This window comes from Protopterus annectens, chromosome 4.part1 (assembly GCF_019279795.1).
Source record: "Protopterus annectens isolate FY-2018-M chromosome 4.part1, PAN1.0, whole genome shotgun sequence".
Lineage (NCBI taxonomy): Eukaryota > Metazoa > Chordata > Ceratodontiformes > Protopteridae > Protopterus > Protopterus annectens.
This window is the reverse complement of record NC_056734.1, coordinates 193107279-193134647: the sequence shown is the minus strand read 5'-3', so window position 1 is coordinate 193134647 and position 27369 is coordinate 193107279. Positions and strand designations below refer to the sequence as shown.

General features: G+C 38.8%; 1 protein-coding gene across 1 annotated transcript in view; it reads left to right on the top strand.

Annotated features, from left to right (window-relative positions):
* LOC122801197 (espin-like protein) overlaps positions 1–27369 on the top strand; it is a 929965-nt gene that overhangs the window by 831154 nt on the left and 71442 nt on the right. Inside the window, exon 6 of the mRNA XM_044070755.1 lies at positions 15763–15912. Within this exon, the coding sequence (XP_043926690.1) occupies positions 15763–15912 (150 nt within the window). The remainder of the gene's footprint in view (positions 1–15762; positions 15913–27369) is intronic.

Below are 27369 nucleotides of genomic sequence, written 5' to 3'. Positions count from 1 at the left end.
GTGGGGTCTTTAGCCTGGTCTCTGTTGACTTTAGAGTCTTCTCTGACCACTGCTTGCAGCTGATTGTGGCAACTAGTGGTTTATGCTGTGGGCTGACTGTTTCACTGGGGATGACTTTGCAATCATGGATTCTGCCCCAGTGCCTTTTCCTCACTAGTAGGAAGTCTTCCTGAGTTGCATGTTGACTACTCTTGTATGTGATCTTGTGACTGTCTCTCTTTCTGAACCATGTGTTGGCTACTATCAAGCCATTTGCCAAACAGAAGTCTAGAATGACTTCTTCTTTATTCCTGCTGCCCCACCCATGTGGACCCAGGCAGTCCTCAAATCCTGTTCTGTCTGTCCCGATACGCATAGATTGATATTGCAGTTAGAGTGATGTGGGGATATGTCTAGCCAATTGATATTTATGTCTCCCAGTATGATAGTCTCATTTTTATGTTAGTAGATGCCCAGGCAAGGATTTCCTCAAGAACTGGAATGTTATTGCCTGGGGGAATGTAAAGAACTATCACACAGAGGTTTATGTAATTATTCATTTTAAGGAAAGAAACTAAAAGTTTGGCTGTGGAGAACTGTGGGATGAGTTTTGTATATGGGGCAATAGTGAAGGACATGGGGTAAATTAGAGAGATGCCTCTTCTGTTTTTTCAGGGTCTGTCAGCCCTAAGACAGGCAAAATCTGGGGGAAGGAATTCTGTGTCCTTAATATAGAGTTTTAGCCATGTTTCAGTTGCGGCAATAATATTGGGTTTGCTGTGGGCTATCCATGCATGGAAGTCAGGTATTTTATTTTTGATGCTTTGTAGGTTAATTATAGTGAAGTGTATTGATTTATGGAAGTTGGGGAGTTGGAGAGGAGAGGAGATGGGACCCAGGTTGGGATGTATGTAACCACATAGCAATAGGTTTGTTACAGGATATGGGAGAGTAGTGCATTCTAGTTTCAGTTTTACTTTGATTGGAGAAATTAGAGAGAAAATGTTATTGCTGTGGTGATGGTGGGGGAGGATTTTTACTCTGGTACATACTATGCTTGTGTTGTAAAGGCTGGCTGAAATTTATGAGAAGGAAGTCATGTGTTCAGACTGTATGGGGAGAGAGGATAATGGGCAGTGTGAGGAAGAGGCAGAAGAATGATGTAGAGAGGTTAGATGTAGCAGGATATTGAAAGCGAGTGATAAGGTAAGTAGAGTAGTGATAGTAGAGATGGACATTGTAGTATGGGATGTGGGTGACTAAAGGAGAATTAGTGTGCAATAGTGAGATGTGGTGGTGGAGAAGAGGTTGTACTGATGGGTTAATGATGAGGTGAGTTAAGATGTTGGGTATGTGTGAGTTTGGCTGGAGGTGTGGCTAATGGTGTAATGTGAGGGGAAGTGAACAGGTGTGGCTAGTGGTGTAATGAGAGGGAATTGGAGGGGATAATTGGGTGGTGGGGTAGGGGAGGAGCTAGAGAAAGTATAAATGCAATAGATGTGGGGGTGGGTGGGAATGGGGGTAGGGCAGAGGAGCAGAGTGAGCCAAAGAGCAGTGAGGGTGAATGGAGCTGGTTGAAACCAACTGTGGAGTTGCTATCTGGAAAGAAAACTATCAGTAAGGTAGGACATCTGGAGAGGGAGCAGATGGTCTACATATTTAAAGATGGCACTGCAGCTCCAGTGAGGAATAGGTAAACTCTCAAGAGAAAGAGGGAGGGAATAGACAGGACTGACAAGGCTGGGACACTTACAATATGATTGTTAGGAGATCGAGAGAAGGGGAGGGGGACTTAGAGAAAGCTGTGAGCAAACAGGTTTGACAGGACTAGGAAACTTATAATAGAATTATATTAGGAGAAGAAGAAAAGGGGGGAGGCTATGAACCAGGACTAGGAGAAAGCTGAGAGAAGAGAAAAACAATCAACCAGCTAGCCCAGGTCAGTACCTAAAGACAAATGTTTATCTATGTGAATTCAAAAGCATATTTAGTAGACCATCAGGGAAGTAGAATATAAAATAAATGTAAAGCTTTGGGAAACTGTATATATTTGTTGAAATAAATGGGTGGAAAGGGGGGAGTTCAGTAGAGTGCACAGCAGAAGAATCAGTATGAGTATCACAGAGAGAAGATTATAATAGTCCTACACTGATCACAGTCTGTTGATAAAAGTAGGACTTGAAGTAGCTTTTACTGGTTTGCACGGTATTCTGCTCTCCATGTTATTGTATGCAGGAAGTTGATTCAGGTTTTTTTTTTGTTGGATCTTTGAATGTGTTTAAGGGACTGTAAGGAGAGAGAGAGAGATGTTAATATGAAAAGTGGGTAGGTGAAGTAAAAAAGTGGGAATAAGAGAAATACAAGGAAATAACACAATTTAAGTAGTTTAGCTAAGCAGTACTCAATCAAATAAATTAGTTAAGGAACAAACAGTGATAATTAATAACAAAGTCACCCTGTTCAGTAATATGAAATTCAGTTGCTCATCAATTAGGATATAACATATTGTTATTTTATATTAGGTTTGTTTTAATAACTGGTAAATAAGTTATTATAAGTAGTTTTTGCTTTTATTAAGATGATTAACTTGTTTTTAATTGTTGTTATGAAAATTTGAAATGCAAATAAAGATATTGCAAAAAAAATATGACACTAAATAGATGTATTTGATTGAGTATTTAATGAAGTTTGTATGAGGGAGGCTGCATCTGAAGAAGTTCACACAATAATAGTGAACAAAAGTGTTCATAGGTTCATATGTATAGATTAGTACTAGGCTAACTGCTCTTGTAGGTCATTTTAAGCCTAGCCAGTTACCCCATGTGAGAATCAAACCCTGCACCTTGTGTCTGCAACATAAACACCTTAACCATTATGCCATCCTTCCTTATTAAATTTCTTCAAGTTTCCTAGCATCTACAAGTTTTTTTTTTAGTATTTTTACAATGCCAAGAGTTCTTGCTCTTAGGTATCCCAAAAGTAATTATCCATTTCCTTATAAAATATGAAATCTAGCTGTGGCAATTATATTTTTAGAATGATTTTTGTTTAAATTTGTCAGAAATGAAGTTAGTATTCCATATACATGGATTTTTATGGTGCTTAAATTTGCTTTTGTTTTTATAATCTTTAAACATTTGTGTTTATTACACTGGCTGATGTCATTGTGCATTGTAACCTTTTTTATTGCATTCAGAATATTTAAATAGTTTGACTTTTTATGTTTTACACTTTTTATTATATGTTCATGTACACAAGCTATGTTTTCTTTTTCATTCTTGTTTTTGTGTTGACTCATAGTTTCATCAACTGAATTCAATATTTGCATAATATCTTAGCTGGACTTCTCTTTGTTTTGTTACATTATCCCTATTTCTACCCAAATTTGCATAATGGTTTAGAATTTACACATTTGACAAAGTTTTCCTTTTACTGTAGATATTTTTGTTGTTATTTATTTGTTCAGTCAAATCTGACTCTCTGTGATCTTAAGGCCGTTAACATACCAGGCCTGTCTGCCCACCACTGCTTCTTTAAAAATTTGCAAATTCATATCCATTACTTCAGTAATACTGAATATTCAGCTTTGCCTTTGCTGCCCTCTTCTTCTTTTGCTGTCCATCTTTCCCATCAACAGGGTCTGTTCCAATGAATCCTGTATTTGCATTGCATGGCCAATGTATTTTTAATTTTAGTTTTATTATCAGAAGTTCTTTTCAGCATTTGGGGATTTATTTCTTTAAGTATTTTCTGGCATGATCTTCCTGCAGTCCACAGAATTCTCAAAAGCTTTCTCCAACACCACAGCTCCGAAGCAACATTTTTCCAGAGCACAACCTTATCAATAGTTCAAATCTCACAGCAGTATGTTATTACTTGAACATTGTTTCAACTATATAGAGCTTTCTTGACAATATAATGTCTTTCCTCTATAATATTTATCTTAATTTGTCTTAGCTGTACTACTAAGGAGAAATAATCGTTTACTTTTAGGGTGTAGTGACCATCTGCAGAAATCTTTGAGTAGTGGAAAACAAAATGTGTCTCTGCCTCCACATTTCCCTATCTATTTGCAAGGAATTGAGAGGGATATATAAGATAATCTTCATTTTAATGCTGAGGAGCAAAACAGCTTTTGTGCTTTCTAACTTTACCTTTATTTACAGTTTCTTCATATTCTTCTTGCTTTCATCCATCTGAGTGGTATAATCTGCATATCTGAAGTTATTAATTTTTTTGTAGCAGCTTTGATCTAGTATCTGATTCATCTAACCTAACATTTCACTACATGTATGTGGAACATTAAGTAAGTAGAATGAATATATATATATATATATATATATATATATATATATATATATATATATATATATATATATATATATATAGTGTTGTCATAATCCTTTCCCAATATTGACCCAATCAAGCTATTCCATATTCAGTTCTAATTGTTGTATCTTATTATGTATACAGATTTATCAGGAGGCAGTTAATATATTATTTAGTCTTTTTAACCTTTAAAAGGTAAATGTTTGCATATTATAATGTATATTTTATATCTAGATAATACTCCTGGCAGAATCTATGCGACTTCTCATTTAATTAAATAATTCATCTGTTATTTAATTATTCTATCTCTTTTTGATTCTGTTTAAGTTGAACTATCATCTTTATTTTCAGTATTTTTGTTATATTGTTGTAATTTCAAAGGGTCTTGCATAATTCAGTAATCCTTCTAAAGTTAGTTTTGGTTCTGCCAACCCTTTCTGTGCATTTTCTCTACTATTCTTTTTATGTTATTTGTGCTTTTCTAAAAAAAAAGATTCACACAAATTCACACTGTATAATATAAGATGTTATGTGATCCTATCTCGCCTACATTCTGTACTGATGGGCTCGGAGCCGATCCTCGGCTCCGACTCGGCACGCTATGCTATAGAGCAAAGCCTCTTATTGGCTGAGCTATTGTATATCCCAGGATGCACCACCACTACTTCCCCAGATCTCGTTTGCCGCTTACAAGCTAGGATGTGGTCTCGAACTTGGCTGAGCTAAGTGCTTTTTTTCTGAAAGTTTTTCTGTCAGGAAATTCTTTAATCTTTACCCAAAAGCTGTTTTAACAGCTATTGGTGTGTATAAGTGTGTTTTTTTAGTGAATTTTTTGTGGTAAATTTGTGTGACTGGACAGGGAAAGGTTTCCGTTTAAGTTAGAGGGGCCTTCCCCTAGTCTTTAGTGAGTCTTCTTGTTATTTCAGGTCAAGTACCTGTTTGAGTTAGAGGGTTCTTGGCCCTCTTTTTGGTGTATTTGTATTTGTTTAAGTTTCTTGGGCTTTCGCCTGTCGTTTAAAAAAAAAAAAAAAAAAAAAAGAGTTTTTATTGTTGTGAAAATCTTTGTGCTGAGTCACATACATTGTGTTTTTCTCTGTTATAGTGAGTAGTCTACAGGCATTATGTCTAAGGAGCACAGACCCTCGGGATTCAAGAAGTGCACGAGATGCAACTACAAAATGTCCATCACGGACGATCACTCCTTATGTGTGTACTGTTTAGGCACCAAACACCTTCAGGAGTCCTGCAGCGTGTGTCACGCTTTTTCCTCTAGGGTCCTCCAAGAGAGGAAGAATAAATTGATCTTAAAAGGGCTTATCAAACCCTCCTTCGAAGAGGCCTTATCTTCCTCTCCCTCTCCAGCTAAGAAAAAGAAATCGTCGGCTCCAACCAGCCCGTCGGAACCGACCACTAAGAAATCTAGGCAGGCTTCTCCATCGGCTCCTTGGACTTCGGAGCCGAGGGTGGAATGGTCTGCCTCGATGCCTCCAGCCTCGACTCCTCTGGTTTCGGAGCTGCTGGCTGGGGCTTCGAGAGGCGGGTCACCTTCATCGACTCCACTGATTTTGGAGCCGATGAGGGTTACCGGCTCAGACTCTTCCCCTTCGGCGCCGAAGCCCTCTTCGGCACCGAGGGAAATTGCTATGGAATCTCCCTCGGCACCGATACTGATCGAGTCTATTCAGAGCCGGTCCCTCAGTCCTTCGGAGCCGATGGAGAAGTCTGTTCGGTCCCGGTCGGTCTCCTCCCGATCTTCCAAGATGTCGGATTCGGACATCGACAGGGTGCTCTTAAGACTGTTTCAGTCTCCTGTATTCCAGAAATTAGTTTCGGCTCCAACCCATTCGGCTTCGGAGCAGATGGCCCACCCTGTAGTTCTGGTTCCTCCTCCAACAGCCTCGGCACTATTGGAGCCGGTGCTGGCGGAGCCGATGGAGGTTTTTGGGTCGGCTCCGACCCTCGCTCCAACCCCGACTCTTGAGTTGGAGTTCGGTACATGGACCTCCTCGGTCGGCCCCGGGGGGGATGCTTCGGGACCGATGCTTTCGGTTCCTAGCCTTCCTCTCGGTACGTCGGCTGCGGGGGTGCCGTCTACTGTTGTGACCCCGGGGGTTGGACCTTCCCAGGACTCTGGCGGTCCGGCCTTCAGGGCCATGAGGAGTGCTTTGGCCAAATCCTCTTTGGCTACCTCCACGGTCTCACCGGCACCTTCCCTACACACGGAGACTGGGTCTTTTGTAGTCCCCCTGTCGCTAGACAGTGAAGCCCCGGGGCCTGAGGTCACCCCCAGTGGGGTTTCCCCCCCTCCTGGAGGTCCCTCTGAAGCTTCTTCGGAGGAACCCCCAAGGAAAGACTGTGCAAGAGGAAGCACGTCGACTCCCCCCGATGAGTCTCTCACGTCGGACACCGATCTTGATGATGCGGAGGGGTCCCCTAAGTCGTCCTCAGATGATGTCTCCTTTGCAGACATCTTGGAAGCCCTCAAACAACGAGGCAGCTGGCATTCCAAACCCCCTTCCGCTGACGAGTCAGTGTTCCTCAAGGCCTTCGGGGCTCAGCCCTCTGCCTACTGGGTGTCTCCGCCCTTCGACGAGCTCCTAGATTTGATCTCTTGAAGGGCGTGGGAGCATCCAGACTCTGTGGAACTGGTGCCTGCTCGCCCAAATAAATTCTTATCAGCACCCCCAGAGAAGGAGTTTCTGACCAAAGGTGTGGCTGTAGATGCCCTGGTGGTGGCATCTGCTACCCAACAAGATGTAGCAGAGGCTTCAACGTCCGTCCATCCTCCTAATAAGGAGTCTAGGAGCATGGACCGGTACGGGAAGCGCACCCTCAGTTCAGCGGCCTTTACCTTAAGGTCCCTGAACTATTTGACGCACTTCACTAGATTTCAGAGGGATCTGATCAAGGAGCTTTCAGTTACCCTCTTGGGTAACCTACCTGAGCAGCTGGCCCAGACGGTTGGCTCTCAGTTGGCTACGCTGTCATCGATATCAAACTCGTCCATGAGGCTCATTTCATATGCAGCCGAAGGGGCGAGTAGAGCGGCGGGTACGGGTGTTGCTCTACGGAGGCAAGCCTGGCTCCGCCTGTGTCATTTTGCGGAAGCCTTTAAGTCTTCTTTTGCCGATGCTCCCTTTGATGGGTCCTCTTTGTTTGGACCCAAGGTAAAGGACACATTGACTCGCTGTGAGCAAGAAGGTAAGACTTTGACTGCCTAGGGACATGATTTTCCACTCCCTTTCGGCCTTACCCCAAGGCTAAAAGAGGAGGGAAAATGTGGTTCCGTAAATCCCAGAAGTCTTATCCCTCGCAGCAGGATGATCTCCCTTCTAGAGGCAGAGGAGGGGGAAATTTTTCTGGAAGACGCCGTCCCAGAGGCGGCAGAGGCCCCCGCAACACTGGAGACCGCGAGTCCTTTCGTGGCTCTTCAACCTTCCACAATCCCTGAAGGATTGCCCGACTGTGCAGCTCTGGAGCCAGTCGGGGGTAATTTTTTGAGGCACCTAGAAGCTTGGGAAGGTATCACTCAGAATCGATGGGTGCTTCGAATCATCGCCGGAGGTTACGCCATCCCCTTTTCACACCCCCCTCCGCCGTCCAAGAAAATCCCGGACCCGCCACCCAGTCAACGGGAAATCGCAGCCTTAGAAATCTCAAAGCTGCTTCAAAAAGGAGTCATCCAACCTGTCCCCACAGACCAGATCGGATTAGGGACTTACTCAAGATTCTTTTTGGTGCCAAAAAAGACCGGGGACTTGAGGCCCATTTTGGATCTCAGCAACCTAAATCGTTCAGTCAAGAAGTCCAAGTTCCGAATGGTCACCTTACAATCCATTCTCCCACTGCTGGAGAAAGGTGTTTGGATGTGCTCCATAGATCTCAAGGACGCCTATTATCACATCCTGATAGATCAGGCATCCAGGAGACATTTGCACTTCAGCCTGGGAGACAGTCATTTTCAGTTCTGCGCACTGCCCTTTGGTCTCACCACAGCCCCCAGGGTGTTCACCAAATGTTTGGCGGTCGTGACTGCTCACCTGAGGAGTCTAGGATTCCAGGTGTTTCCATATCTGGACGACTGGCTCCTAACTGCTACCTCCAGGCGTCTACTATTGCAGAACCTAGCAGCCACCATATCACTAGGCACTTCCCTTGGAATCACCTTCAATTGGCCAAAGTCTGTGTTGCTGCCATCTCAGTGCATAAGGTTCATCGGAGTAGAGATAGACTCAAACCAAATGCTGGCCTATGTTCCTACAGAAAGGATACAGAGGATTCAGGCTCAGGTCCGAGCCTTGCTTCTCAAATCCAAAGCCCCAGCCAGAATGGTCCTGCAGCTATTGGGCTCCATGTCAGCCACTGTTCTTCTAGTCCCCTTAGCAAGATTGCATATGAGAATTCTCCAGTGGCTCCTATCGACACAGTGGTCCTTTCAGGATCTCTCTCTCAGTCACCTCATATGGATCACGGAAACCTTGAAACGGGACCCTCGCTGGTGGCTGGTGTCCTCCAATCTGGATCAGGGACGACCCTTCGTTCTTCCTCCTCCTATGGCCACATTGACGACGGATGCCTCCCAGACGGGGTGGGGGGGCATTACCTGGGCAGGTCAGTCCAAGGCAATTGGCATTCCGACGAGAGTCTCCTTCACATCAACATTCTAGAAATGAGAGCGGTGCTCCTATCTCTACAAGCCCTCCACGATTACCTCCCTCAGGGCGCAATTGCCATTCAGTCTGACAACATGTCAGTAGTCTGGTATCTGAACAAGCAGGGAGGGACCAGATCCTACCCCCTTTGCAGAGAGGCCATGAGAGTTTGGGAATGGGCAGTGGCGACCAGACGTTTTCTGGTAGCGACTCATATCCCTGGGAGATCCAACGTGATAGCAGACAGACTAAGCAGAACTATTCTCTCTCCTCACGAGTGGTCTCTGAACAATGCAGTGGCAACTCAGATCTTCAGCAGATGGGGAACTCCTTGTTGCGACCTTTTCGTAACCCCACTGAACGCGAAGTGCAGAAAATTCTTCTCTCTCACTCCAGCTCTGGGGGAGATTCCCATGGATGCCCTAGCCCATCCTTGGCCCACTGGTTTGCTTTACGCCTTCCCTCCAGTTACCCTCCTTCCCAGAGTGATCCAAAAGGCGACTCAATCAGGCAGCAAAATGATTCTAGTTGCCCCTTACTGGCCTCGTCAGGTATGGTTTCACTATCTTCGGAAGTATTCTCTGGACAGTCCATGGTTCCTGGATCAGATCCCGGACCTATTAATTCATCAGTCGGGACAACTCCATCGGTCCCTTCACTCTTTGAAGTTAACAGCTTGGCTCCTCCTCTTCCGACTATAGTCAGAGATCATACTTTAGACCCGGAAGTCATATGCATCTTATCCTCGGCCCACAAGTCTGCCACTAGGAAATTGTATACTAGCAAATGGAAAAGATTTGCTATTTGGGCTCAACTCCGGGGTCTAGATCCCATCACTGTCCCAGTGTCAGAAGTCCTGAAATTTCTAACTTCCTTATTCAATCAGGGTTCTTCAGTCTCTACCATCAAGGTCCAATTGGCAGCTATTTCCAATTTTCATGAATCTATAAACCCACCTTTGATGAGCAACAGATCGTGTAAAACCTTCATAAAAGGTGCTGCGCTTTTACGACCTCCGATTTCTCATCCTGCTCCTCCGTGGGATCTCGATGTGGTATTACGTGCCTTAACCTCCTCCCCCTTCGAACCGGCAGCAACATGTGATTTGAAATTCCTTTCTTGGAAAACTGCCTTTCTGGTCGCGATTACTTCAGCCAGAAGGGTTTCAGAGCTTCAAGCTCTATCTGTCAGACCACCGTACCTGGTTTTTCACAAAGATAGAGTATCCCTCAGGCCTAACCCATCCTTTGTCCCTAAAGTTTGTTCCAGTTTTTGCCTGCAACAGTCATTAGAACTGCCAGTTTTCTTCCCAAAGTACTCAAACAAAGCAGAATACATCTTCCACACATTGGATGTTCACAGACAATTGCGATTTTATTTAGATAGGACCCAACAAACACAGAAAACAGATCAATTGTTTGTGTCCTTTTCGGACAATAAATTGGGCAAAGCCGTCACAAAGGTCACTATTGCCAAGTGGATCAGGGACTGTATTAGTCAGGCTTATTCCTCTTCTAAAAAAGAGCTTACAACCTCTGTCAAAGCTCACTCTAGGAGAGCTATGGCTACCTCAATAGCATTCCATTCTAAGCTTGCCATTGGCGACATTTGTGCTGCGGCTACGTGGTCTTCTCCGCACACCTTCATCTCCCACTACAAATTGGATCTGGCATCTTGGGGGCGAGCTTCATTTGGTTCCACAGTTCTCAGGAGTGTTTTCCAGTGAGCCACCCAGGAATCAGGTGCTAGGGACGCTGTCCCATCAGTACAGAATGTAGGAGAGATAGGATCACATATCATCTTTTAGTTATGTACTTACCATAACTTTAGATGTTTGGGATCCATCTCGCCTACATTCCTAATAACCCACCCTCCTTCCCCCTGCCTTGGAGATCAGAAGAGACCAGACGGTCCGAGTGCTATCGTTTCATCTTGAAACATCTGGCAATGTTATATTAACAGTTATGTGTGTGTGCATGAGTGCAGACAAACAAGATCTGGGGAAGTAGTGGTGGTGCATCCTGGGATATACAATAGCTCAGCCAATAAGAGGCTTCGCTCTATAGCATAGCGTGCCGAGTCGGAGCTGAGGATCGGCTCCGAGCCCATCAATACAGAATGTAGGCGAGATGGATCCCAAACATCTAAAGTTATGGTAAGTACATAACTAAAAGTTAACTGTCATTGCTATTGATATTGAATGCTATTTTGTATGATTCAACTTTTTTGGCATTCATTGCAGATGATAACAATTAATACTCTCATAGATATTGGCATCAACTGAACAACTACAAAGTAAACAGAAAACATAATATGAAGTATTAATATATTAACAATCTATCTTGGCCTGTGACCATCAGAATTAATATATTCTGTATCAGTCATAGCCTAGAAGTAATAAACATTTATGAAAATCAAACTGCAGGAGAATAATACATTCCATGAACTAATACCATCAAAATAAGTATTAATCCCAATCCACTTAAATGAAAATTAATAATATCTAAATGCAGAGCTCATGAATTGCTTATATGTATGGTCTACATTTTGGTTCTAATAAATATAAAGTTATGTGTTTTGGTAACTGGGGAATGAACAAAAATTTACCATTGGAGGGTATAAATCTTAAGGTGGTTAAGGAGTATAAAGACCCTAGAATCACAGTTAATGGTAAGGTTTTCAGTTTTTGTTTGTACATCACGTTACTAACATTAGATTAAAATCTTTGAGAAATTAGTGAAATCCATTTCATTTAGAGACAAACAACATGTGTACAGTTATTAAAAACACATATAAGATCAGTCTTAGAGTATACCAATGTATTTTGTATATACACGTGTAAAGTATTACAAAATATGGAGTCAGTACAAAGAATACTCACCAACATAGCCCTATCACAAAATAATTGTGTTAGATGCAAAACACAATACGCTTAATCTTCATTATAGATATTTTAGAGGAAAGGCTATTTTGACATGTAAAGTCTTTAATTATGAGTATATTCAAGCTTCACTAAACACTAAATTGTACTCTAATTCATCAATTCATAAATATAATAATATTAATTTCTGTAGAGATATTTTGAGAACATCTTTGACAGGGAGACAGATTAGTTCGGTAATACAGGGAATCTAGAAGAGATTGTCACCCAGTGTATCGGTAATTGATAATTTACCAATCTTCAAGATAATTTAGACATTTGGGTGGGATCTGAAACTTTTAATCCTAATTTTAATGAGTCAGTGTTTTTCTATGGTACTAAGCACTGGTCTTAAAAACATGTGACCTAAGTACTCCATTCTGACTTGATTTTTCGTGTCACTTCTGTTTTCAACTTTTTTAAAGCTTTACCCATCCTGCTTATTAAAATGAAACTTTTTATTACTGGGTTCTTTTCTTTAGCTTTTGACAGTAATGAAGCTATTTTAGATGTTGTCCCCTCCAACAGCTGTGTTACTCCCATAGACTGTGCTGTACTAAGCAACCCATCATATCTAAGCCTCAAAGAATTGTAGAGTCCATACACGTCCTTATCTTGTTCTGATAGACTCCATCCTCTATCCACTTTCAGTTGGTCCCAAAATATCAGGCATCTTCCTTCCTTTTTAAATACACAAAGCCATATCTTCTTGGAGACCCAATTTTCTGGTCTTCTCAGGTAACAAATAATGCACACATGACTTTACCATTTGTTTTAACAATTAGGTATGGCAACTCCATTCTGTGCGGACAATGCATTTAGTCAAGCTATCCTGTACATTTTTTCATTTGACTTGATAGTTTGATATAGAAATAAAATGCAGTACCTTTAGCTGATCTGCATCATAATTTATGGCTGGGTCTGGAGCAGTTAATCTACCCATCTCCTTCATAAGAATCATAATATTGTATGTCGCTGAGGGTTTGGTGTCATCCCACACAAAATTTCTTATCATATTTCTACCTGCCTGTAGAAAGTTTCCTGAAATTGCTTCTGGAAATGCCTGAACCCCATACAAAAAGAAATGTAAAACAAAAATGCGTTGAGTGGGCTGTTAGGTTTAATTACAACCAGTCTCCCCTTAACCTCTCATTAAATCACCATAAGTTTTAAGGATAGATTTTTAAAGTGTATTGCCTTACCATGCTTCCACATATCTAATCTGATTGCCATTAACATGGATAAGTCTGTTTTACCACAAAGGAGGACTTATAGTTTACTATTACTACTCTTACTTTTGTTTTAATAATCTTATACCCTGAGATGTTACCAAACTAACATTTGAAACAATGGTTCAGTTTTCTTCTCATGATCAACTAGATAAATTAAAACCTCATCTTCAAACAATGATACCTTTACTTTTTCATCAACAACCATATATCATTTAAATATGATTTCCTAATTATAGCTGATACTTCACACCAGGGTTATTGGTACTTAAGTGCAATACATTACATTTGTTTGCACTGAACCTCAACTGCTACGTTACTGCCTATTTGTTCAGCATTTCAAATATTTTACTAAACTCTTACTTCCTCTGTCCCTCCTGTTATACCTTGCCTATTTGTTCAGCATTCCATATCTTTTACTAAACTCTTACTTCCTATGTCCCTCCTAGTCTACTGTTATACCTTTCATTTTTGTCATAAACACACACACACACACACACACACACACACACGCACACACGCACACACGCACACACACACACACACACACACACACACACACACACACACACACACACACACACACACACACACACGTGTTTGGGTACATGAACGTGTGCACACACGCACACATGTATTTGATCATTTATTTAACCATATAATGATCTGTTAAGTAATTCATGTATAACTACTTCTTTTAAACTGCTTTTAACTTACTGTGTGTTTGAACAGAGCACGTGCAAGTCACACACAAAATATTGTCATTTCTTTTCTAGTAAAGCTTTCACAGCTCTATATAGAGCACTATGAAACAGAGTCTTGATATGGTGATGTGATTTTATATTACTATGTCATACAAATGAATGGGTTAGCAAAACACAATACCCTGTACCACTAACTGTGTTGTCATTACTAGTTGTGTGTGGTATATTAGTTTGCTTATCATAATGTTTATCTAATGACACAATTAAATCAACCTATATGCAATGTCATATTATATATGCGTTACATTGATGATCTCATTTTTATTTGCAAGGGAGAAATAGATGATTTTTTTTGTATTTTTTGACAATCTCCTTAATAATGAACACCATCTTGGTTTTTCTTACGAGTTGGATAGAAAAGAGATTAATTTTTTGGATTTAACATTGTTTGCAGATGGGGAAAATATAGGGTTTAGGCCCTTTAAAAAACCTACCTCTGTTAATATGTTTTTGCATGCAACAAGCATGCATCCAGGTCATTTATTGAAGGCGTTACCTTATGGTGAGTTCAAGAGAGTTTATGACCATACAAGTAATAAAAATGAAAAAATTTGTGAATTGAATAAAGTTATATTGAGATTAAGTGAAAGGGGTTATAACATGACACAGTTAATAGCATGCAAAAATAAACTACTTGGGCAGAATATTGATGGAAACTATACTTTCACTAGGAATTCTGATCTGAGGTGTGATATTTATACCCAAAGAAATCATGATGAAGAAAAGCAGTTTTATGTAACTAGATATTCTGCTTTTTCTGATAAATTGGTTTCTTTAGTCAGAAAATATTGGTACATTATTAGTGAGGATGAGACCATCGGTCATCTTTTTTGCCAAACATATTACATTCTCTTATAAAAGAGGGAAAAATCTTAAAGAATTGTTAAATAACAATTTAATTGAAAGAAACTACAACACTTTTTCTTCAGTATGTGGAACCTTTTCTTGTGGCTCTTGTAGTACTTGTCATAAGGTTAAGAATTTGAGTATGATCATTGGTATACCTTTTGTGGCTAAATATTATTTTAATTGTAAATCCACTGGGGTAGTTTATATTTTGGGTTGCTCATGCAATAATATGTGGTACATAGGACAGACCAAACGTATGGTCAGAATTTATATTCTGGAGCATTTAAAAGATATCAGAAATAAGAATATACATAGTCCAGTTGCACAACACTTTCAAGAAACACAAAATAGTTCTTCTACTAGTTTAATATTTTGTGTATTGGGAAAGCCCTTTATTAATAGAGGGGATGACGTCGTAGTTAAGCTATTGGAGTTAGAAACAAGAATGATTTTCAAGTTTCAGACTTTAAAACCTAATGGCATGAATCAGGAATTGGGAATTTAAGTATTATTATAATGTTTAAGTGATAAATATTTATTTTTAGTAATTCATGGTCACTTTAAAAAACATTTAAAAATGTTACTTAATTAATTAATTAATTAATTATGTAATGTAATTATTGAATAATGGTAATTGATGAGAGTGTGTGTATATAAACTCTATGTCCACACTCAATTAAGTGTGATCCTTGAAGGCGAATTGCCGAGGTACCAGATCGCTGTTATTAAAGTATACTGGTAAAGTGCTGGCTTTTGTGTTTTTCTCTTATCTTGTGCTGCGGTGTTTATTGATATATGCTTATGTACCTCTGTGGAATGGAGCTAGTGATATGACTTGCAAAACATAAGACCAACTGTTTGAAAATGTATACAAATTTATGCGTGTAGCTACAAACATAGTAGTTTGCCCATCCTGTTATCTTTACAATCCTAAAATCATCATAACCAAAGTGTATTGGCAGAGGGACTTTCAGCTTGACATAGTTGGTGCAGTTCTTATTGCTTCAGTCTAATTTCATTTCTCATTTCTATTTTTAAAGATTATTAGCAGTCAACTGGGTATTACTGAATCCAGCACAAAAGAAACAGACCATAAGCCTAAGACAGCAGTAACAACGCAACAAAGTGCAGGGGAGTACTGTGGAGTTGTGAACGAGAAAGGTCCAACCAAAGGGATAGAGAATGGCAAGGTGAGATGCTTTAAGCAAATAGCTGTTAGCTTTCATGTGCAAACCTGTATATTGCTAAAAATATAAAGTAACACTTTGAAATTAGGTGCCTAGTGTGTAATTTTTGGAATCCCAATTTAAAAGAGGTTCAGGTGATTCCCAGATGGTAAATTTTCAAGTGGTTCACATACAGCGTTTGGGGGGATTAGTTTTTCTGATGGTAGCTGGATATATGTCAGCCTCCTAACATGAAATAAGATATGACAAATAAATCTGAGAAAGCAGGGTACAAAGGAACATAAATGCTTCATTAAATATACATAGCATTATATATCGCACATAGTCATACAAAGTCAAATTCTTTCAAGTTGACTTTGGAAGTATGAAAAATACCAGTGATGTGAAACACCAAAGTTATAACACCTTGCTTAGAATATTTTAATTCTCTAAAACCTATATAGAATACCTAGTTGTTGTTGTTGTCTTTCGGCTTTTCCCGGTTAGGGGTCGCCACAGCGGAACTCCGGTCCGCTAATGATTGGCAGTAGATTTTTGATGAATGCCGAGGTGCCAGCTTGATGTTCAACCTTCAACAAAGGCATGCCCATTTACGTATCTTTCAAACACCCACCCAACCACGGGGAGGATATGCAGACTCCACACAGAAGGCACTCCCCGCACACCAGCCGAGAATCTAACGGGAGAACCTCTTGCTATATACAGACTTAGAACAGTTTTAATTGTAGACAATTGTTCTTTACACCAGATATAAAACTATAACATGCATTGAGTTCATCTTCAAATCAGAACAACTGATGATGTCATTCCATTGCACTACACATACAACCCATAACAACTAAACTGATTTAGTTACTGTAATGTGACAGAGGTAATAAAAGATTCTTTTTTTTAGTTTGCTGGAAAATCAGGTATGCCTTTTATACTGAAGGTCATGGGGCACAGTCTCACACTTTGTGTAGTGTAAGAGTGCAGTCTTCCTGAAAACATCAATCTCTGTATTTCAAAATGCATATATCTTATGCTATTAAGTTACATTGTGTGTGTGTGTGTGTGTGTGTGTGTGTGTGTGTGTGTGTGTGTGTGTGTGTGTGTCTGTGTGTGTGTGTGTGTGTGTGTGTGTGTGTGTGTGTGTGTGTGTGTGTGTGTGTGTGTGTGGTATGGAAGATCAGCAGCAGCAGGGCTAGCCACCCAGAAGTGTGAACATTGGCTTTAGCTGGTTGTCACTGTAGAAGTGACACAACAACCCCATCTACAAAAATGGGAAAAGAGGGTTGTGGGTGGATGGGTATACAGCTATAATATCTAAATAGCTATTTAATTACATCTGTCTATCTATCCATGTATAAGTCCACACACATGTTTTTGTGTGTGTGTGTGTGTGTGTGTGTGTGTGTGTGTGTGTGTGTGTGTGTGTGTGTGTGTGTGTGTGTGTGTAGAAGAAAATAATGCAGATGACACCATTAGTCTTTAGGAAAAAATGTTTTATTCACATAAAGTTGCAAGGCTGACCTCTAAAAGAAATTAATGCCTGTTGTCTTTATAATACAAAGCTTTACAGGACCTCTGACACTGAATATTTACATAATAAACATAGTCTGTTTTCTCTACAGATACCAAAGTGATTACCAGGACTTTCCTCAAGAAAACCAGTTCTTCTAATTTACTCCTTTTCCACATCTGGTGCTTTGGTCTCCACAGTTTCTTTAATTTTGCAAAACACATGTAGATTCAAGTAGACCTTCTGTGAGTGATGTCTATTTGCGCTATACTGCCCCTTCTTTAAATATCCTCAAGTCAGCGCCTGAATATAATTTCTAGCAATATCAGCTGTTCCTTCTTAAATTGATAAATACTATATCAAGCATTATATTTATTAACAAAAGAAAATACATTTTAATACAGGGTATACACATTCAAGTATCAGAATATACCAGTTTTGAAAGAAACCACAACTCTATTTTACATCTGACAACCCAGCTTGAAACCACTAGCTTCACTCCCTATAGATGGTTTGTAAGTGCATAACAGATAATCTCCACTGTGGTAATTAACATCAGAGTGCTGCAATATTCTGAAGTTGTAGGGACAGAGTCCAATGGCAACATTTGATATTACGCTCTTTCTGTTGGTAGAGTCACTGTAATGGTGCATAATCTTGAAGAAGGAAAAGCTCTTTTCCCAAGACAGAGTACATTAAATTGCCCAGAGCCCATTTAATGGGTGAATATTTAGTCTTAGCTGTTATTTACATTTCTACTTATATAGCTTATGGAACGCTCCTCATCACCCAATCTCTGGGTTTAGTGAAATAGAGGACACTGACATCCACATAGCTTGGGGAACTACCTCAACCTTTTCTTTCTGAGGTTCTGATAGTCCCCCTGCCTATCACATTGTGATGCCCATACACTGGCCCAGTAATCAAGGAGTCTCAATCCTCACCGTTAGCACCAGTGAGGGGTGTCCACATTGGGAGGATAACAAGTACACACACAGTAAAGTACAATTTCCCTTAAGAGTACATAGATATCACAATCAGTCTGGTGCTAGTTTCTCCCTTTCTCTCCAGATCCCCGATAAGACTCCCCACTGGCACAGCTATAGGGTTCAGATCTCAGCCGAGTGGTCAAGCTAAAACCTCCAGCAGCCTCTCTGTTGAACCAGTGCTTTGTGTCCCTGCCCAAGTAGCTGACAGACATACACTTTGACATTTGATTTATATACAAACACACAGGCACTCCTAGGGAAGGCTGGCACAGGTTCACTAGCTATGCCCCCTTCTGCCCAGACTATAAGGTAGTACCGACTGCCACCAACCACTACTATCAGCTACTATAAAGGCCCTTACCAAAGGGTGTTCAATTCTACTGTGCAATGTTAGTATTATCCAATTGGTAAGTGTGACTGAGACTTGAAGGCTATTTAGGAGTGGCCTGTACAGTATCACCAAATACATACAAGTACTCTGGAGCTTAAATTATCTCTACACCAAACACCCACAGTTGAAATGTTTAAAATATTTAATAATAAATAATAAAAACACAAGACAATACTTATTTATTCAACACAGTGAAACTACACAGTTCAGAAATCACAGGAAATACTTTAAAACAACATTGCAGGATAGTCTCACATAAAGATAGAAAACAGCTAGACTAATCTGGCTACATTTCTATCTGTCTCTAAAAGAAATCACTGTTCTAAATACTACTTACAGAGCAAAACAAGTGCTGGTGAGTTGTCAGATCTGAAGACAAATACAAAATGCTAAATCTTTCTCTCTGAGAAGGTCTTAAATTGATAATACACATTACTGCTGAGTCATTTCAGATTACATCATTCTTGACACTTCTACTTAAGTCTTCCAGGCTCACAGAATGTAAAATTTTAACATTTCTTTTTGTAATCTGTACCTGCCAGGAAGCCACAGTAATAAAAGACTCTTTATATGCAAAATCTAGTAATTATCTCTGTCTTAGAACAATAGAAAAAATTTCCTAGCCCAGACATCCTGTCTCCTAGCTTGAGATAAACTGGCTTTGTAACACATCATATTATTCTTTATTTATCAGCTTATGTTCTTAGAGTTTGCCAGTTAACTCTGTATGTCCCAGGTTTTTACCATGAAAACATATATTACATAGGCATAGAGTTTACATACATTTCTGCCTTCTTCCAACAGGGTGCACTGTGGTTACAATCTTGAAGCACTGCACATGACACCATTTCCTTACATTTTGTCAAACATGCCTGTGGATTGTATTAATATTTATGACATAGAATTATTTACAAAATTCTATCTACCTGGGCTGGCAGCCTTTCAGTTCATCATACACATACCTTACTTATAGTATTACTAGCTTATTTATTTATTTGTATTTTGTTGACTAGAGTACAGCACTCATCACAGAAGACTAATTACAGGCTCTGCCTGGGTTACAGAAACAGTAACAGATAAATAGTAACACTACTAAAGACATTTGTATGCAAACAGTTGAAAGAATGATTTATGGTAGGTTAAGAACAGTAAGAGAAATCATATAGAGCTAGTCAAGTAGACCTCTGTATACATGCAATTGTAAGACAGATTTACAACAGGGAAATCTTGTGATAAAATAATAATAATGATAATAATAATATTAATAATAATAATGCAATCATAGTTATAATACAGAGATATTTACATTTGAAAGCAGTAGAGAGTCGGAGTTACACATTTTCATTGAGTGGCACTGTATAGGTTATAGAATAGAAAGACGAGGGTCGTGGGTGCCTAGACTCAGTAAAGGTGGGCAATGAGATGGTGAAAAGACAAAGAAATTAACATTACCAGCGCATAGCACAGAGTTAAATAGTGACAGTGATATAGAGTCTTCACATGCTGTTATTTTGTGGATAGACCCTGAGGGATACAATTGCAAAGAAACCATGGCATGAATACTAATGACTGTTAGATTTAAACAAACACTACCACTTATAATTAAAAAGTGGGTATGTCAGTCAGACCCAAAAGATTATCAGTTTGGTTACTCTGGTAGAAAAAAAATGTGTTATGAGAATTTATACAGAAGGGAGTCACTTAGAGTAGCCAACAAATTGCTCGTTAAACTAAAAGAGGCATTTGTAAATGTGTTATGTTTTAAATGCAGGAGGAGGGGTCACATTGCAAAATCATGTAACAGTGATACAAAACCTGATAAGCATGTTAAATCTTTTGAAAAATATGTAAATGATGTGGAAACTATTGAACTGCAAGGTTGATCTACATAGCATTTTGGTCCTGTGTCAGTACTAAATTTATTAACTATATGCTGTATTAGTTGACAGTATGGAGTTACATGGGCTATCTGCGGTGGTGCAGCGGTAGCATTGTTGCCTCACAGCAAGAGGTTCTCCCATTCGATTATCGGCTGGAGTGTGGGGAGTGCCTTCTGTGTGGAGTCTGCATGTCCTCCCACGGTTAGGTGGGCGTTCGAAAGACATGTGTAAAAGGGCGTGCCTTTGTTGAAGGTTGAACATCGAGCTGGCACCTCGGCATTCGTCAAAATCTACTGCCAATCATTAGTGGACCGGAATTCCGCTTTGGCGACCCCTAACTGGGAAAAGCCGAAAGACAACAACATGGAGTTACATGGGCTGTTAAATTCTGGTAGAATGATGATCACAATTAAAGGGCAATACACCTGTAAGCAAAATACTTGATGTACAGCTTACATAGGTTTTAATGTTCTTTTAAAGTGTCTTACCAAGCCAACAGTCTAGGAGTGATATATGGAAGCCCTAAGTTATTTTACTTTAAAGCACTTGCAGACCCAATTCTTAATTTCCCCTCCTCCTGCATTCAAAGCGTAATACATTTACAATTGCCTTTTTTATTTTAACCAGCAATTTGTTGGCTACTCTACTTCTTAATTACAACTGGTAGTGCTTGTTTAATTCTTTCAGTCATTATTATTCATGTTGTAGTTTGTTTGCAATTGTGTCCTTCAGGGTCTAGCCACAAAATAACAGCATGTTTCATTTCAGACAATTAGGATCTTACTGTTTGTTTTTTTGAAAAAAAATCAGTTAATGAAATCTAAGAGCTTTCTGCTACCTTGTTTTCTCTGCATTAACCAACACGTGTAAGTGCGTAACGATTATTTAGCTCTACACTGATCATTTATCACTACCACTAATAAATACTACTTATGTTAGCTGCACTAGTGTCATAAATTCTGCATCAATTCCTTATAACCCCATCCTACCCACTCACGCATCTATCACATATAGAGCCTCTCTACCTCCCATTTGCCATATCTTCAGCACATCATTTTCCTTTATTCCTACCTTAAATAACCCTCAGGTGTTAGAATATGTAAGGAGGTGATGTATTGGCTATGTAATACTACACAGGAAACCAGGCCACATAATTTATAATCTGGTACATCAACTATGTTAAAAATGCTAGTCCCTTAAAGAACCACTACTGTATATCATTTCTTATTTGTCAGACACAAATAAATTATTTTCAAGTTGTAGCATTTTAAAATACATTAATTGACTCATATATTTTATATATTTTCATTGCTTTATAGTATTAAGCCCAGTTTTATATATCAGGAAACCATATTTATGTTTTGCCTTGCATCTCCGATCTACAACCTACTAATCTCAATATTTTGTTTTTCTTTAGCAGCATTAGATTGGCATATTTAACTGCATAGGACATTAAATGTTGCTGAGGTTCAATCAAAAGACACAGCTGCATTTCTACTCATGAACTATGACAACACTGAGATGCTTCTTCAGTGGTCCTGCATATTTAGATTACTTTGTTGACAGGACACAGCCTCATTAGCAGTTTCTTTAACTGATAATGAACATTATTCCTCTTCTTTAGTAGATAACTCTAATGACAATTCTGGAGGATGTTTTTTTTAATCTTCATTCTGGGACATATTCATAGATGTCTTAGTATATTTTTCTTTTGGACTTCTTTCTAGGTTCCTTGCTAGATACCACTATCACATGGTCAGAGTGTCATAGCCACTCTGAGGCATATTAATATAGCAATAACCCATGCCTGGGTGTGGGTAATGCTGGATTTACCCACGGTTGGTGTGGTTTGGTCGTGAGGATGAAGCCCGAGTGGCCAAACAAAGACAACCATGGGTAAATCCAGCATTACCCACACCCAGAAGTGAGTTATTGCTATTATATAATGACATTATTTAAGAAAAAAAATAATTACTTTTCTTAAATAATGGCATTGTATAATGCCTCCTTGCTGCCCTTCCAGAGCTGTCTGGTATTCTGCGGCAGTTCTGATGTACTGCACATGCATATGCCTACGCAGTACATCAGAGCTGTGGGCAAAAGCAATGGAGAAAGCAAGATCTCCGTTGCTTTTTACAAACTGTTTCGCTATGTTAAATGGGTTTAACATAGTGAGACAGCTTTAAAAAAAGCAACAGAGAATCTCCGTTGCTTTTTTTAAAGCTGTCTTGCTATGTTAAACCCATTTAACATAGTGAGACAGTTTTGAAAAAAGCAACGGAGAAATCAAGATCTCCATTGCTTTTTACAAACTGTCTCGCTATGTTAAAGGAGTTTAACATAGCAAGACAGCTTTAAAAAAAGCAACAGAGAATCTCCGTTGCTATTTTTAAAGCTGTCTCGCTATGTTAAACTCGTTTAACACAGCAAGACAGTGTGAAGCAACAGAGATCTTGCGTTCTCCGTTGCTGTAAAAAAAAATCAGCATGCATGTTTTTGAATATTAATGGGGGTCATTGTATAAGTTTAAATAAACAACTCCTCTTTTTCGCAGCACTTTGTTATCTTAAGATTTCATAACAACTTACCTTGGCTTCTCGTGTTTCATTAAAACAGCTACTTCAGGATGCTTCTTATAACAAATTAGCTGGATTATCATGTAATCTCATTCATTCCAATAAAGTATTAACATGATTTTTGTAGTAGAGTCTTTTTTTTTATTTATTGTGTCTCATTCTCTTTTGAACCTGGTTTGGATTCTCAGGAGTCAACAAAGAAGTGAATGTATGACTTCTTTCTTATCATCCTTGTCTCACTATAATGAGTAGACAACAAGCTAATGCCTTTAAGTAAAATAAACCTATAGTACAGTACTGCTAAGTGATAACACATAAAACAGTAGCAGTTACAAGGGGGTTTATGGCTTCATTTTGTGTTTTACTGTCTTTACTGCTCTCTCAAATTTAGTTTGGATGTAATGATATGAATTTCATATTACCCTGAAGAACCTCTAAAACCAGCACTAACATACTGCATACCATTACCAAACATTACAGTATCTGGAATACCATTTTTGGAGAATATGGCTTCCAATGTAGTGATCATACCTTGATTCACCCTTCATAACTTGTGGAAGCTTTAAATAGCAGCACAAATGAGAGATACATTAATTTGTTAGTGGGATACATCTGTAGTACCTTTACTATGTGGTCTACCAGGAAATGAAAAAAGGCAATATTGCTTTGTTTGGAATATTATTGTGCAAGTCATTGTACACAGCTGAGTTTTGAACTGTCACCAGAGTTATCTACTGAAGAAGAGGTATAACATTCACTGCCGGTTAAAGAAACTGCTATTGAGGCTGTGTCCCCTCATCAGGGTAATCTAGATATGCAGGACCATTGCATCTCATTTACATAGTTGTTCATAGCCAACCAAAATAACACACAAGTCGCCCTTTCTTACATTTGTCTATGCTCAAATAAAACCTGTGTATTCTTTTTAGCATATACTTTCTCAACTGAGTTGGCACTACAATTTTATCTTCTTTGAGTGACATACCTGATATTTAATTACCCTCTTCTTTAACTTAAAAGTAATACAGTATTATTTACTAAAGTCTAGTATCCTCTTCCCGTCAACATTTCATATTAGCTGTTTTACGGATTTGCTTTTCTGGATCTTTCTGAATAGATTCTGAAACTCTTTAAATTTCTTTTCCAGTCATGGAGAATAGCAATGCAACCCAGTTAACTTCCATTGTGTCTCCAGACAGACACTGTTTATTCTCCTTTAAGGATAAATCACTTTGCTTATATGCCAAATGCATCTGATTTCACAGCTTACAATTACTCTTACATCGTATTTCTATAAATATACAAGAATTTGCTCCATCTGTGACAGGACCTTTTGCACTGAGTTTTGAGTATATTCAGTAACAGCTTGTCATTTTCTACTTTTACTTTTTGCAATAAATTTAGTGAAGAAACATCTCACAGACATATCTCACTGTACGGGTTCCATTTTGACTGCCATCATTGTGTAATGTGACTGATTTAATCATGAAAAATAAAACACTTCAGTGTGAGTGCTTTGGTCCCTATTGTTTTAGCAAGTCAAAACATTGTATACATCTCTTATTCCAGCATTAAGCTACAACTAATTCCCAAAGTTTCTTAAATGGCATATGTATTTCAGACATATTTAAGAAAACAGTTTGAATGATACTATATCATGCAAAAAATCTCATAAGTGCTTTTATATCCCTCAGTGGAGGTATTTGTACCACTCTTCTGACAACCTCATCATCTGATATCAAGATTTTTAAAGTTAAAACATGACCCATATATCTTCGTTCTGTAGGTCTTAATTTTACAGTTAGTCTTGTTTCAGGTCAAATTGTACTATCTCAGATTTTTCACAAATTCAGTCAGTATTCTGGCATGGTATCCCAAACCAATATATCATCAGGATGCTTACACGCATTTAAATCCTTGAGTTATCTGCACAACAGCTTTCTGAAACATTTTAAGGTCTGAAGAATTGCCAAATAGAATTCTTAGGAATCTGTATATTATTATAGATTTATTAAATGTGCACAGTTTGAATCCTTTATATTCAAGCTTAATTTGGAGAAATATATTTCATTTTGCTATGCAGTAACCACTCTGTTAATATTACATAGTTGGTAATACTCACAGTTTAAACTTTTTCTAACATCTTGTGTAGCTCTACATATTTGACTGTTTTCATACTTAATGACACTAACCAAACTCTTTACAGAATTGTTAGCTCACTTTGCTTTTGATCACACCCATGCACAACATTTTGTGCAATTCCTTTTTAGTTCTTCCTCTGAGATTCTGTGCAGTTCCTACACATATACATCATCAACGTTATTTATTACATATTTTACTTAATTTAGACATTTTCTTTTATCATACTTATAATGATATTTTGCCAAACTTATCCACAGCATGCATTTTATACTTTATCATTTCTCTTGTGATTCTAACAACTCATATCACTATAATTGTTCACTTTTTTCTCACTGATACTGTCACATGCAGCTTTGTTAACTTCAAATTCTTTAACTGAGCTGAAATAATTATTATTCCACAAACATCTATGACTTTAAGATTAAACTTTTTTTGTAGTAACCTGCCTCTTTTATAATCATATCTAATGCCACATTAAATTCTGTCAATTACTAACAAATCATGCTTGCATCAGTTCTTTCATTTAGTAAAATAAGTATCAATATCTTCTATAGACCATTATCCCCTCATGAAGAATGAACTGTAGAGATATTGTAGACCTTATAAGCTCAATGTAACTAAGAAACTCCTCCATTACAGATACAACTCTCATATTCGGTGCTGTCTCACTCTCTCTCTCCATTTTTGATATTCTAAGATGGGCTTGGGGTGCTGAATCAACCACCACTTTTTCTTCTTCTTCTTTTGTGACACACAGAAATTTGACACACTGTACTTTTTCAGGCTTATTAGCTATTCCGCTTGCAGTCAAGAGTAAGTCAGTTATCTAGATTCACATTTTCCATTTCCTGGCTAAACGCCTTTAAAAGAGAGATAATCTGAAGGCTGCAATTGCATCACATCTCAGACAAATTTAAATGAATCTTCTAGCTTTACTTCTGACCACATAACATTTCTGTTCATAGTGTTAAGAACTAGTAAGACAATACAAGGTGATATGTTGCCTGGTCTTGCAGCTTTGCTTACAGATTGTGCAACAGTGCACAGGAAAGCTGACCACATGGCTACATACTGGTACTCAAAATATTGATAAAGTTGTGATATCCTTAAAAAAAGCTGTACCATGCACTTTGAAGATGCTGAAAGTCTTATACCACCTATGTAACACCCTCATCTCTTGATCATGTACTGGGCATCCCAAGTTTAAGTCTTCCACACACCATGTTGCTTTGCTTCACAGATATCTACATTTAGCCCATACTGACCTTTTTCTAATTTTTCCATATCTTCTTGTTCTCCTGCTCTACCCACAGCCTCACACAATTCTCAGTACATTATCATTGTCATCGCCGTCATCATCATCATCAACAACCCCCTTTTTTTCCATTTTCTACATGGGGTCAGGTACTGCATCAACTATTTTGGCTTCTACTCTGATGTCCTCATTTCTTCATCTGTCCCACAGTGTACATTCAACATCCATCTCAGGTATTTCATCTTATCTGTTTTCCTCAGATGGTCTGCCTTTACTGCTCAGGTTTCTGTACCATGCAGTAGTACTGGTCACACCACTGTTTAATACACCTTACTGGCAGTCTATGCCAGTTGACTTCAGCTCCCCCTGAGTCTAGCTTTGCTCTCTTCATTCAAACTTCCCATCATGCATGTCTCCCCAAAAAAACTAAATGGCAACAAAATATGGATTCAAACATGCATTGTGTGGTTAGCAGAAGAAAACAAGTGCTATTGGATATTTTTTTCTTATTTGTTCAGGAGTAACATTTGAGAATATCTTAATAGGTGAACAAGTTGATAACAGAAATTGGTTAATTAGCTGTAATGCAGTGATGTGGAGATTAAGCTAAATAACTGACATGTTAAGTGATCATTTTGCAGTTCACAATATTACTAGAGTCATACTGTGTGTGAGAAGACGTGACTTCAGCAGAGATCTACATGAAGACTGCATATGTGATTATTA